The following is a 13,370-nucleotide window of genomic DNA, read 5'->3' as shown; positions in this document are numbered from 1 at the left end:
AATCTACTAAATGACTGTCCCACCACTCATCCTCTACTACAGTTAAACAGTGCTGGCATTGAGAGACACTCAAACAAGCAAGGTAGGTTTCGCTTAAACTAATCAAAATCCATTCATGGAAGGAAGCATGCAGCACTGTGTGAGAGAGATCCAAGAACCAGGACAAGACTCAAGAGGATTATACTCCTAGATTTACCTGTCTATATAGGGGGATAGGGATGAAGTTGCTTGCACACTTTGATTCTTCTCTTGCAGTCTTTGCTTGAGCAAACAAACACAAGCAAAAATGCAAAAAAAAAAATGTTTGGGAGGCCAGAGGCAATGGGTCCAAGGATGCTGCTTTATATGGCCTCTTTTCAGCAGGGTGTGGGCAAGGCACTGCAAAACTACAACAAGGGCACTCCTCCCTGGGGGGCTGTGTGCCTGATCATGCATATCAATCAGAGATGGATGCATGCAAAAGCTCTGATCTTGTTGTAACACAAGAAGACAAGAGAGAGAGAGAGAAGGGAAGAGAGAAAGAGCATTGTGGGCTAGTGTTTGTGAAAGTTGTGGGATCATTGAGCACTACACTTTGTGCAGGCTTTTGAAGGACACACCTCTCTAGTTCTCTCTAGTATGTGCCTGCTTTCTCTATTCTAAAATAAAAACATTCTGGCATCTTGAGAAAACTTTAGTACTAAAAAATATTCAAGTGTCCCTTAATAGAAAAAAAAGCATTGGTCGGTAGGTAAATAAGATATATTAAATAAATAAAAATTCTCAATTTATGAATCAAGGATAAAAATCAATTTCTTTTAAAACAGGAAAATACTCCACATCTTTGTTGCTTTGGGCATGTTCACTTTTCTGCAAAAAAAAAACTTATCATTTGTTGGTAGAGCCAAGTATTAGCAATCTCAATCTTTGATAAGGTAAAAAAAAATGTGAAGGTGGTGTTTGCTTTGATACCTTACTAAATTTTTGTGTAGTTTTTATCAGTGGAAGGTTTCGGAATTATTGATAGAGTTTGGCAGATAATACTACTTCCGTTTCACAATGTAAATCATTCTAGCATTTTCCACATTCATATGGATGTTAATGAATCTAAATGTATATATATGTCTAGATTCATTAACATCAATATAAATGTGGAAAATGCTAGAATGACTTACATTGTGAAACGGAGGGAGTACAATGTAACAATCCTATTTTAAATTTATTAACTTATCAAAATTTGATACTACCTATGTCCTAAAATAAGTTCATTTTTATCCATCCCACACATACCAATACAAACTCAAAAATACTAGAATACCCCTAGTTTATCAAATTTCAATGCAACTATTACCACTTTATCTACCCTCAATACAAATATACGATTATTACATATTTTCATAAACTCTGATGCAATGAACACTCTAAAGTTAACTTATTTGTGGACAAATGAGAGGGGGTAAAAATATGGGATCGAGGAAGTAGTAAGGCCGAGTTTAGTTCCAAACTTTTTTTTTCAAACTTTCAACTTTCCATCACATCGAAACTTTCCTACACGCACAAACTTCCAACTTTTCCGTCACATCGTTTTAATTTTAACCAAACTTCTAATTTTAACGTGAACTAAACACACCCTAAGGTTTATTTTGGTAGTGAATTAAAAAGTCATTTGTTTTTTTTCAGAGACACACATGCACGACACACACCTCACCTCAGCAGTCAGGCAGTCACCAGTCACCACACCAGGTTGATGTTTTCATTTCTGTGTGCTCTGTGCAAAAATGATCAAGCTAGGCAGGCAGGGCAGGGCAGGCAGGCAGCCAAAAGATCTGGAATCTCTGTGCAGGGCTGAGAGCTGAGGCTGAGGGCAGCAGCTGCCTGCTGTGTTGGCAGTCTGGCAGAGGCTGTGCTCCTCTCCTCATCAGCACCAAAAATTGCCACACACCTTGAGACAAACGAGTGTACTACTCCTACTGCCCAGTGCCCACAGTAGCACTAGCATCCTCCTATTGGAGGAGTAAACTGCATTTGTTCATCACAAATTCACATTTGTTCATCACTTATATTATTATATACTATTCACCAAGGTAATACTAGTACTCTAGTACTATTACTACTCCCTCTGTCCCAAAATAAGTGCAGTTTTAGCACTGTTCATGTCCAACGTTTAACCGTTCGTCTTATTTGAAAAAAGATTATGATTAGTATTTTTATTGTTATTAGATGATAAAACATGAATAGTACTTTATGTGTGACTAATTTTTTTAATATTTTTCATAAATTTTTCAAATAAGACGGATGGTCAAAACGCTCAGCACGCATATCTATGACTGCACTTATTTTGGGACGGAGTTAGTACTACAAAACAGCCTCAGCAATATGAAGTTCTGAACAAGCTTAGATCTTATTCGGTTTGGAGAAGAAACTATAGAAAAACCCAGTTCCTCTAGAATTAACACTACTCATACATTTGGTACATAAGATTCAAAGAAAAAAATTCTATAGGAATCATGTGCCAATCCTCCAAAATGTGCTGATTCTATAGGAATAAAAACATCATCCACTCCATCCTTTTTGAAGGAAAATTTCATGTGTTCTAATCTTTTATTTTGTTTTTTGCACATACATTCCTAAGTTATTCCTGTGATTTGAAACCAAAGAGACCCTTAAGGCCCCTTTAATTCAAAGGAAATTCATAGAAATTTTAGAGGATTTCATTCTTACAGGAATTTTTTCTATATTGCCCTTTGAATAAAAAAAAGGATCTTATGGAATCCTATAAAATTCCTATGAAATGCCTAATGCCATGCAAGTTTTGGAGCAATTCTAACATGAGGTAGAACCACATGTCTACCTCATGGAAACTTTCTTTTAAATCTATATCTCTTCTCTAATTCTTACGTTTTTCCTGCGGTCCAATTAAATGGCCATTTATGTGTTTTTTTTGTCAATGTTTTGCAATCATCTATTTTACATTAATATTTCTATCAAAATCCTACGTTTTTCCTATTTCTACGTTTTTTCATTCCTACGATTCAAAGGGACCCTTGGAATAGTATTTCAGTTTTTTTAGTGATGATATTTATCAATGGCGTACCTGCATACTACTTCCCGGAGTCATAGGACCTATATTATTTAATTTATACTATTTAATTAATATACCAATAAATAATTATTCCTTCCACCTCAAAATATAAATATTTCTAGCTATAAATTTAGACAACCGCATATTTAAATTCGTAGACAAGCTATTATATTTTAGAACATATTTAGGGCCTGATTCATAAGATAGACAAAGGATTTTCATATGATTTAAATTTCTATGGATTTTCCCTATATGTCCTTTTGATTCATAAGAAAGAAAAGAAAATTTTCATAGAATTGTATTCCTATGTTTCACATTTCATAGGAAAAATAGCAAGAAAATATGATCTCTTTGTGAACTTTCCTATGTTTTTCCTATGGCGTGATCAAAGGACTCCTATTGTTTTTCCTGTTCCCGGAGAATTTGAGAAGCATTCTACTTTAATTCCTGTGTTTTTCCTATCAATGTATTAGACCCTCGATAATTTTTTTTCCTGTTTCGTCACACACACGGTAGGCAAGTATGACATGGCTTACTATACAACATGTTGGGGGGGGGGGTGAGCATGCATTCCATGGTATAACATGTACACTACAGTAGACAGTACTATACCAGCCTTTCAGCAGTGTACACCATACAACAGCCATAGAGATACTATACTGTACTCCTATAGTAGTACAGTACAGTAGAGAGAATGCAGAATTGATTGCAGGGGGTGGATGAGGTCAGCGAAATCGAGTGGGTAGTAGTAGATCTCTGGGGAGCCATTAATGGTGGCGGGTAGGGGCCAGGGAGCAACAGATAGTGAATACCACCGTTTGCACAGGGATTGGTTCCTGAAATTCACTGTAGGATTCACTTGGATATATATATTTTTAGAAAAATCATGTCTTGCAGTTAGGAGTCCGATCGCCTCAAATTAGCATGTGAGTTTTTTTAAAGAAATTTCTTATGCGTGGAACTTAAAAACTGACTCAAATCGAATATGCATTTCTAAAAGCAAACGAAATTAAAAATTATCAAATAAAGCACAAACGTCTTTAATTTTTATAATAGTAGAGATGAGCACATCTAAGAGACTGGGACAATAAATCTTAAAATCGATGAAATCATCATAGATTCCTATTGTTGGGTACGTCACCTAGCAATTAAAATAATAATTAGCTATAAATACGAACATCTGCCAAGCCTAGGATTTGAACCCGAATTGACAGGTTCCACCGCAAAAAAAAAAACACTAATCTCACTAAAATTTTCACCTTTTTTTTAAATCCATATGTTTATCTTCATTTGGGTTAAGACATTTGTATAAGAATTATTATAGCAAAGGACTTACTACATCATCGGATTGACCTTTTCCAAAGGGAAATTTCACAAAATTCTTATGGAATGTTCCATAAAGAAGATATTATTTTAAGGAAACTAACATGGACCTTCTCTCTCTAACAAAATATGGCCACCTTGAAAATTTTATCATTGGCTCTATTCTAAATCTATCATCTTTCTTCTAAAAAAATCTATCCTCTTTGTATCGAGCGTCGAAACAATACAATTGAAAAACTGTTGAATTTTGAAAACTACAGTTTTACCCACACATGTTCCAAAGATGCCTACAAAGGAAGGGGTTGAAATCACAAAATTGGTTCAAAGTTGGTGGTTATTCACTTCCTGCAGGTGAGACGGCAATCTTTCAAGTTAGTGGTTAACCAGTGGAAAATCTTTAAAAAAAGTTAACCAGTGGAATAAACAAAGTACTCTCCACTTGTGTCAACTTTTATATGCCCTACATGTCCTTCCAAATAACAATGAAGTTAAACAAATGTAATCCAAATATTCATAGCTGTCAGCACAATCCTTGACTGAGTTCTGAACTTCAAATCCAACCTTCAACTTTTTTTTCTTTATGTTTAGCACGCTTACTGAAATGCTTAAAGGTAAGTTTTATGTAAAAAAATTTCTATATAGAAGTTTTACAAAAAATCAAATAAATATATTTTAAATTTATAATAATACTTAATTAATCATATACTAATAGACCATCCCATTTCACATGCTGTTAAATATGTTTCTCCAAGTTTCAAACAGGCGTGTAAGTGTGGAGTTCTCTTTTGCTAGACAAAACAAGGTGGTTTTGGACAAGAGGATTTGTCATTTTTAAGGTGTGGCATTTAATAATTTGTCACTCATAGTTTATAACATGTGAGTTCTCGTACGTAATTTAGTGACAAATCGTTAAATATCAAGTGTAAAAGTGATAATGGTTAATTATCTCCTAGTAGGAAGGAGTATCAATGTGTATCATCATCAAAGGGCTTGGCCTGTTAGGGAATGATGGGCTAGTTTCTAATGCAGGTATGGAGGTGGTAATCATTGGCACGTCACTGTGCCAAGATGGGTGAAAAGAGGCTTTGAAGGCTATGCATGCTGTAGTAGACTGTGTAGTGTATGAGCTCCAAAATCAAGGAGACTGGACTGGAGAGTCTCCCCTTTTTCTTGTCCCTTCTTCTTTTTTCACCCTCGGGAAAAGGGAATTGAGGAAAGGCTAATGCAGTAAAAAAATTATAATTCATTATGAGCGATTTCCCATAATATAAGGGATTTTGAGTTTTTATTTGTAATGTTTGACCGCTCGTCTTATTCAAAATTTTGAAATTATTATTTATTTTATTTGTGACTTACTTTATTATCTACAGTATTTTAAGCATAACTTTTCATTTTATATATTTGTAAAAAAAATTGAATAAGACGAGTGATCAAACGTTGCAAGCAAAAACTCAAAATCCCTTATATTGTGAGATGGAGGGAGTACGAATGTTAGAATATAATACAAACTACTATCAAAGGACCCAAAGTCAACTTTTAAAAATATTTTTAAAATAATAAATTTTGGTCGCGTTTGATAAGCCAACAATTTGCACCACCTGTGTGCATCATTAACTGACAAGTGAGTAGCATTGTTTCTCGTTCTCAATGTTTCGCTCGAACATAGGAACTTTACATGAATTTGTTGAAACCCTTTCAAAATCCTTTTAAATTTCTCTATTCCAAAGAATGCACCAGTGACCATATACTCTGGAGCAATTATTTCGTTATATCTTTTCTTATAAAACAAATCATTGATCTAATAGTGCTAACAACAGAGCTGATTGTGCATTGATGGACAATACCCTGCCCACAGCTCACATACTCGTACAAGTACTGTGTGGTATAGTGAAGAGTGTGAAGGATGAGAATATCCAGGTGAGCAAAGAGAAGGCAGAGAGGCTGTGGCTGTGCATGGCATTGTACCACTGCACATGGAGGTGATTCACTGCAGGAAGGTTTTTGCCTGTAGCCTATGCCCTATGGATCCTAGGCCCTAGCCTGTCCTTCCCCTACTAGTAGCTAGGAGTACTCCTACCTAGGGAGAGTGGAGTACTAGATCTTTGTGTAACACATCACCCCGAGTAGCACAATAGTAGGCTGTAAGTCAGCTGTAAGCACATGTGAAGTAGAGAAGAGAAGAGAGAGAAAGAAAGCGGTCTACATATTTGTAGCTAGCTGTAGCATGAACTCCATTGCGTTATATGTGCATAAAAGGTGGAACCATATATTAATGATTTATAATGATTTATAGATAACTATTATATGAGTGGGCTATTACATTGGCTATAGATGATTTGGAGTAAGTAGTTAGCTATACTATTAAACTTGCTCTTAGAGCGAGTACAATAGCAGTCTACAAGTAAGTTGTAATCACATATAGAGGAGATAAGAGATAGAAGGAAAGCGGTTGTAGCCCGCTGCAGCAAGGACTCCAATATATTGTGTGTGTATAAGATGTGAGACTATACATTAATGCTGTAGTATATGCTTATAGGTAACTATTGTATGGATGAGCTATTAGATCGACTAGGCCATCGTCGTCGCCATCCTCCTCTTCCGCTGCCAAGCTCATCGCCCGCCTCCTCTCCGCGCTATCGAGCTCGTCGCCTGCCTCCTCTCCGCGACGCCGAGCTTGTCGGCCCGTCTCCCAGATCTACACCGGAGAGGGAGAGGCCGCGCCGGTGTGGAGAGGAAAAGGGGGAAGGCCACAACGGGGAGAGGAGCGGCGACGTCGTCCTCCTCTCCGCCGCCGCTCTTCCTCGCCCCTGGAGAGAGGAACGTCGAACACCGCCGTGGCTTCCTGCCCACTGCCACTCCGGTCGCCGCTCACTTCCTCCGCCTCAGCGCCGCTACCTCGCTTCCTTCCGCCGGTAGGGAACGGATAAAGGAGAGAGAGAGGAGAGATGGAAAGTGAGGATAGAAAAAAAGACTGGTGGGACCCACTCAAAGGAATATGCACCGTGGAGCATGTATCTAACAATGTTCTTGGGTGTTCTTGAGCTAAGTTGGCACACGAGGCTCCACAAATATTTGTGACCCACTGCTAATACCCTAAGAGAGGAGAGATAAGGAAAACGGGTTACAAATTTATAGCCAGCCGCAGCACGTACTCCAAAACACTATGTGTATGAGAGGTGAGATCATATATTAATCGTGTAATATATGTTTATAAGTAACTATGGTATGAGTGAGCTATTAGATTGGCTATAGATAATTTAGAGCTATTAGTTGGTTATAATATTCAACTTACTTAAGGGGTTATTTGGTTCATGACCATACATTGCCACACTTTGCCACACCTCAATAGTTAGTTTTGACTAAGTTAGCCATGTATTTGGTCCATTACCATACATATGGCGAGATTCTATTTCTAGCACCTTGATCCCACACATCATCTCTGAAAAGTGTGGCAAGGTTGTGGATTGCTAGTCAAAATATGGTGCCAAATTTTGTTCGCTTAACCTTAAACAAAATTGGCAAGAAAACTATGTCAATACTAGGCAATGTCAGTACATACACCAAACATCCTCTTAATTGTGGTAGTATTCATGTAGAAGTACTCCAGTATCTACTTTAACCAACTGCTAACATCAACCAAAATGCTGTCCACTCTCACAACAATTATTCTCGAAATAAGTTTATTTTCAGCTTCTCCACATATCAATATAAAGCTGTGGTAGTTCAAAGGCGTTGCAAGCTGCAATAATTTTGAATTGTTGTAGCCCGCAGCAAATGCCAAAAAAAAAAAAATCCCCATCCTAACAACCCCTTATTTTAGAACAGATGAAAGGGATAAAAATAAAGTTATTCTGAGACAAAGGGTGTAGTTTGGAAAAGCTAAAATTGCATGTCTAGTTGGCTCATGCTTACTGAAGAATTCTTTCTTGCAAATAGGACAGAAATTATGAAAACTAAGCTAATTGCCAGTAGATTTAGAGCCTGATCTTCATTGATGAAGACTAAAGACAGAAATTTGCCAGAAATTATGTAGTACTAGTACAAACTAGTACTCGTACAAAGCACTCGTAGTTAATTTGTCGGGGAAATAAACATAAAAATTATGAATTCCCAGACAAGCCATAAGAGAGAACTGAAACAATTACTACCACTGTAATAACAGTAACAAGGGAAAAGGCTAACAGCCTACAGCTCAACACGTTGCTGTGCACAGTTCATTAGCACAGAATTGTTGAGATGGAAGCTACAATTCAGATTGAACACACATCAGCAGTCCTAAGTAAGGATGGAAGCTAAAATTCCGATTGAAGTAAGAATTACAGAAGCTCACAAAAAGTTCACACATCAGTCAGTTAGTACTCCTATATCTTATAAGTAGTTAAATGGGCCATTCTCCACAGCTATTGTGGTCTGTTTTTTCATCATGCAACTCAGCTTTGGAACAACTCTAAAGAGTCAGTACAAGCAGAGGCCACAAAGTCAAGGAATCTGAATTTTTGCAAGAATCTTAGCTCAAGCCCAACAGGAGCCGTGTTGCAAGAATCCAACAAGGTGCTGAAAGCAAGGCATGATAGATGCATGTACTTCAGGCAAAAACTGCAAGCAAACACTCAAACCTATCAACCTACTCCTAGAAACCTACCTATGGCAACAGGAAATCTCATTCTCAGCCCCTGCTGAAGGAAATACTAACAGAGTTGTCTTTAAAAAGAGTCAGTGTACAGATATTGGTGAAAGGCTCTGGATTGTGAATTTACTAAGCTTTCAGTTAGATACAAGCTACTAGCTGTATTCAATTATATACAGAATCTGTACATTGTGAAATTCCCCTAGAATCAGCAAAGAATTCTATCTCTAGTCAAATGCCAATCTTTAGGCATCCGTGACCATGCCGCTTATGGGCTTATTGAAGGCCGAATTATTTTCTGCACTATGTTGGATGAGCCTAAGAATTGTGGTGGTACAACAGCCCCAAGAAATAATGCTATGTTACATGCCGAAAATATCAAGGCAATGAAGGGGATTGCACCACCAAAAGAGTATGATTTGTACTAACTGGAGTGAGCAGGGGCTGCATTACTTCTTTCTTCTGTCAGCGCAGCAATAGCCGTGTCCTCTCTCGATGGAACTTTAAGCCAAACCTTCATTGAGTCATAAACTGTAAACCCTATGGCTACTGATGGGACCACCTGTCAAAAAGAGACTTGTGAAGATATACTTTGCCTCTAGCCTTAACTAGAGAGGTACCTTCTTAACACAAAAGGAGATGAACATTACTTATGTAATTTTATAATTATAAGATTGTGAAATACCATATATATCCATAACCCACCTTTTCCCCACATTGCACATAAATAAAAGCACATACTGAAGTGTCTAATTGATATAGTTCCTAAGCAGCAGCAATTATCGACGAAGTATTCTAACTCATGAACAGCTCAAAGGAAATTAATTAAATAATTGACATAACATCATAGATTCTCAAATGACCCTAAGACATTGCTTTCAGTGAGATAGTGACTACACATATGGGACGTATGAGAAGTATAGCCTGCCTAAAAGTCAAGTTCTACATTTAAGACAAATGGGATTTCAATGTTTCAATACCCCAGCTCATGGTCATATGTCTTCATATTTGTCGGCAGCGAAAAAATGTTTTCCAAACAAAATGCCAATAAATAAACTATTAGTGACACAGGAAAGGCTATTCTCACCTTCAAATAGTTGATAGATAATCCTGAGAACAGTTGCCGCCAACCTTGATGTTTTGCTATCATAGCAATGCTTCCAAATGTTCCTTTTCCCTTTTCTAGGTTGGATGATGAAAAGGCCTGAACCTGGAAACAATTCATCCCAAATTATTCTTTAGAGCATTCAAAACAATTTATAACCCCATGCCGAAGAAAATCGTACCTGCATTTGCCGCCTAACAACATCAAGGGGATATGTTATTGTCTGCCCTAACAAACCAGCCACAGATCCACAGGCAAGTTTTGCAATGATATCTTTTCTGTGCTCTTCAGGTACATAAGTCTTCATAGTCTCGTAAAAGTAGAATTTAAGACCAGAGTAAGGGAAGATTCCATACAACGATGGAGCTGAAAAACCAAATTCTTTGTTATAGCAATAGTATCAGTAGTTGTAAATTAGCAAAATATGAAATGCAAAATAAGCATACCCATGCCACGATATAGGCCTCTTAACCCATTTTGTCTGTATATTGTTTTGACACAATCAAGGATCCCTTTATAAACCTGTTCAGAGGGCTTATATTCTCTTAAACTAAGTTTCACTGCACCTTTAACCTGCAGATAAATTATTATCAGACAATGTATTGATTTAACAGTACAGCTCCACAAATAAGGAAATGGGTCATATACTCATAGAAAGTAGGTTCTCTAACACCACAACATCAACATTGCCAAAGAGTGGTGTGGTGTCAATTAGATCATTATTCAGAGAGCTTGTTAATGTGTGATACATCAGGAGCAGCTTGAAATCTCCCTTGAAGAAGTGTGATTTCCTCTGGAATGAAGGGTGCAAGGTGTAAGACCAACCTGATAAGCCAACTTTGTGCGAACTAGATCAAGAGGGTATGTGCATATGACAGCTGTTCCACCAGCTATTGATCCAGCCACTAGATCAAGAATAGGGCCTTGCTCAACATTAGGAAAACCAAGAATGATCCATCGTCTGTATTCTTCATAGGCCATATAATGCAAAGCTGCATAAGGAACAATCCGAGCAACACTGGCTCCATTTCCCCTAAGGGAAGATTCCAAAGTCAAGCTCAACAGTGCAATTGTCATTCATTATGCAAGTAGCAAAGCAGGCAAGACCAACCTGTAAAACCCTAAAAGCCCTTCTGTTCGAGAGATTGTTCGAAATGATCCAATTAATCCAGAACCATGGAATTCTGCTCTTCTAGTCTGAAAGTTCCAAAAGAAACATTCAAATGTCAGAGGACTACCTAAGACATAGAGATGTGATCATGAATTTCAAGGTAGTAACAACAAACTACTAATTGTATGTATATGAGATCATGAATTTCAAGGTAGTGACAACAAACTACTAATTGGTTGAGATCGTTGTTGTTTCTTTTTAATATTTGTACGAACTATAACCAATTTAAGTTCAAACACATCAAAGCAGATTGTACATCAAAACACTCCAGTTGTAGACTGAAGTATTATGAACAAGGTATGGTTCTTTATGTACATGACCCGATTCACAAAATGAAGCACTCAGTTGCTTATTTAATTTATCGGGAGAACAATGGTATCTTTTTATATCGTAGGGGCCTCCCCTATTGTTTTTGGTCAAGAAAAGAAAAAGAGAACAATGGTGCTCGGCTAGACAAGTAGCTTCCAATTTCCTTGTGTGTGGAAATCCCCACAGGATTCAACTCCCTGGCATTGGTCTGATATTCTTGTTGCCTTCTTAACCACCACCATGAATTCTGATCCTTATTGTCCAATGTAATTCAAAACTCGTACTCGAACCATATACTGCAGTCAACTATTTTCACATAAGGGTCATCAGAAATGTTTGTTAAATCCCAATACATTTAGGTGGGGCTTTCTCCTTTCCAAATATATTCCAGACTTCCAGTATATGATTTTGTCAAGAACTCAAGATTACTCAAGGATGTCCAACTCCACTACTAGAAAATTATCGAACAGTAGCAAAAAATTTCCTCCTTATAAAAGTTATTTTAGCTTCACTGAATTGATACATGACACTGCAAAGTGACCTTTCCTCTCCAAAAAAAAAAAAACAGACATGATATAGTGATCATCTAATAACTCAGCTGAGCTTGAATCCCTGACAGACATTCGAACTCTTGCAAGCCTCTAAAGATTGCAACTTATTAATCAAGAAATTTCAGTACATTTTTTTAATACATACGTGTATTCAGAAAGGGATTGCCATGTAGTACTTAGCAAACATGGGGAATGAACCAAACTGGGGTCACAATTCAACTCATGTCCAACACCTGAACCACTTAAATCATAACCTTCCTGTCAGCTCTCCTTCAATTGTTCAGTTATATCAGAGCTACTAGCAGCCCAAAAAGAATGTATAAACATGCATTTTTTTTCCCTGATCAAAGCACCCAATTCATGTGTCCGGTGTAGGTGTGCCCCTCCGAAAGAATGCACTGATAAATACCAAAAACATTCCATCTCTCACAATAAAGATTTTTTCCCCCGACTCAAAAAGGCATATAACTTTTTCCTAACTTTTTCTTTAGAAAAAAAAAACAACAGAGAGATAGCTGCAAGAATTGCAACTAGGACAGCTTTCGGCGCCCAAGATTCCTGGACTACACCAGCCACACACACACAAACACAGAGGAGCCGCGTCTCATCATCGTCGCCTATCGGGGCGAAAGCACATCGGCATGGAAGGAAGCGTTCCGCGTTGGATTGGATGCGACATTACGCGCGCGTAGGGGCAACCAAAGAATCGGCGTGGGCGCCGTCCCAAACCGCTACTACTACCACCAAGGAATTGAAACAAGCGATCGAGAGCAGTGACGTGCCTGGAAGAGGATCTTGACGCGCTCGAGCGGCGCGACGGCCGTCTTGGCGACTCCCCCCGCCACCCCGCCGGCGACGAGCTCCCGCACGGCGAGCGGCAGGCCACCTCCGCCTCCGCCCCAACCTCCCTCCCCCGCCTCCCGCCCCCGCGCGCGCGCCTCCATGCCTCCCGCCTCGTCGCGGGAGAGGGAGGGGGAGAGGGGGGGAGAAGCGAACGCGAGGAGGAGAGGTAGGTCGAAGCGGAGGCGGAGGCGGAGAGACGCAAAGAGGAGGGAGAATAGTAATAGCGGAAGAAGACGAGGAGTTTCGTGCGTGCCCCCGGGGGGGGGGGGGAGGGGGGGGCAGGTGGGGCCCACATGGAAGCGACTGTGGTCGGGCCACGTGGACCGTGTGGGGGGAATATAATAAAGGATAAAGTAGTCAGGGGGAGGAAAAGGGAGATT

At 38.7% G+C, this 13,370-nt stretch overlaps 1 protein-coding gene across 1 annotated transcript; it reads right to left on the bottom strand.

Moving 5' to 3' along the window:
* Window positions 1–9,111: 9,111 nt before the first annotated feature.
* LOC4328781 (mitochondrial carrier protein CoAc2) lies at window positions 9,112–13,232 on the bottom strand. The gene is made up of 7 exons (XM_015767636.3): window positions 12,930–13,232; window positions 11,228–11,313; window positions 10,942–11,149; window positions 10,563–10,689; window positions 10,298–10,482; window positions 10,099–10,221; window positions 9,112–9,573 (listed from the first exon to the last, which is right to left on the bottom strand). The coding sequence occupies exons 1-7, from the start codon at window positions 13,089–13,091 to the stop codon at window positions 9,436–9,438; spliced, it is 1,029 nt and encodes a 342-aa protein (XP_015623122.1). The 5' UTR covers window positions 13,092–13,232; the 3' UTR covers window positions 9,112–9,435.
* Between the last annotated feature and the right edge of the window lie 138 nt (window positions 13,233–13,370).

The sequence above is a fragment of the Oryza sativa genome, chromosome 2 (assembly GCF_034140825.1).
Source record: "Oryza sativa Japonica Group chromosome 2, ASM3414082v1".
Classification (NCBI taxonomy): domain Eukaryota; kingdom Viridiplantae; phylum Streptophyta; class Magnoliopsida; order Poales; family Poaceae; genus Oryza; species Oryza sativa.
The sequence above is the reverse complement of the archived record's forward strand: the minus strand, read 5'-3'. Positions and strand labels throughout refer to the sequence as shown.

What these genes read in the sequence shown, in the direction of transcription:
- LOC4328781 (XM_015767636.3), bottom strand. Translation starts at nt 13,091, where the DNA reads ATGGAGGCGCGCGCGCGGGGGCGGGAGGCGGGGGAGGGAGGTTGGGGC. An exon ending in GGGCTTTTAGGGTTTTACAG is followed by an intron (nt 11,150 to 11,227) that starts GTTGGTCTTGCC and finishes ATCTTCCCTTAG; the next exon opens with GGGAAATGGAGCCAGTGTTG. An exon ending in TTGTTAGGCGGCAAATGCAG is followed by an intron (nt 10,222 to 10,297) that starts GTACGATTTTCT and finishes AATTGTTTCCAG; the next exon opens with GTTCAGGCCTTTTCATCATC.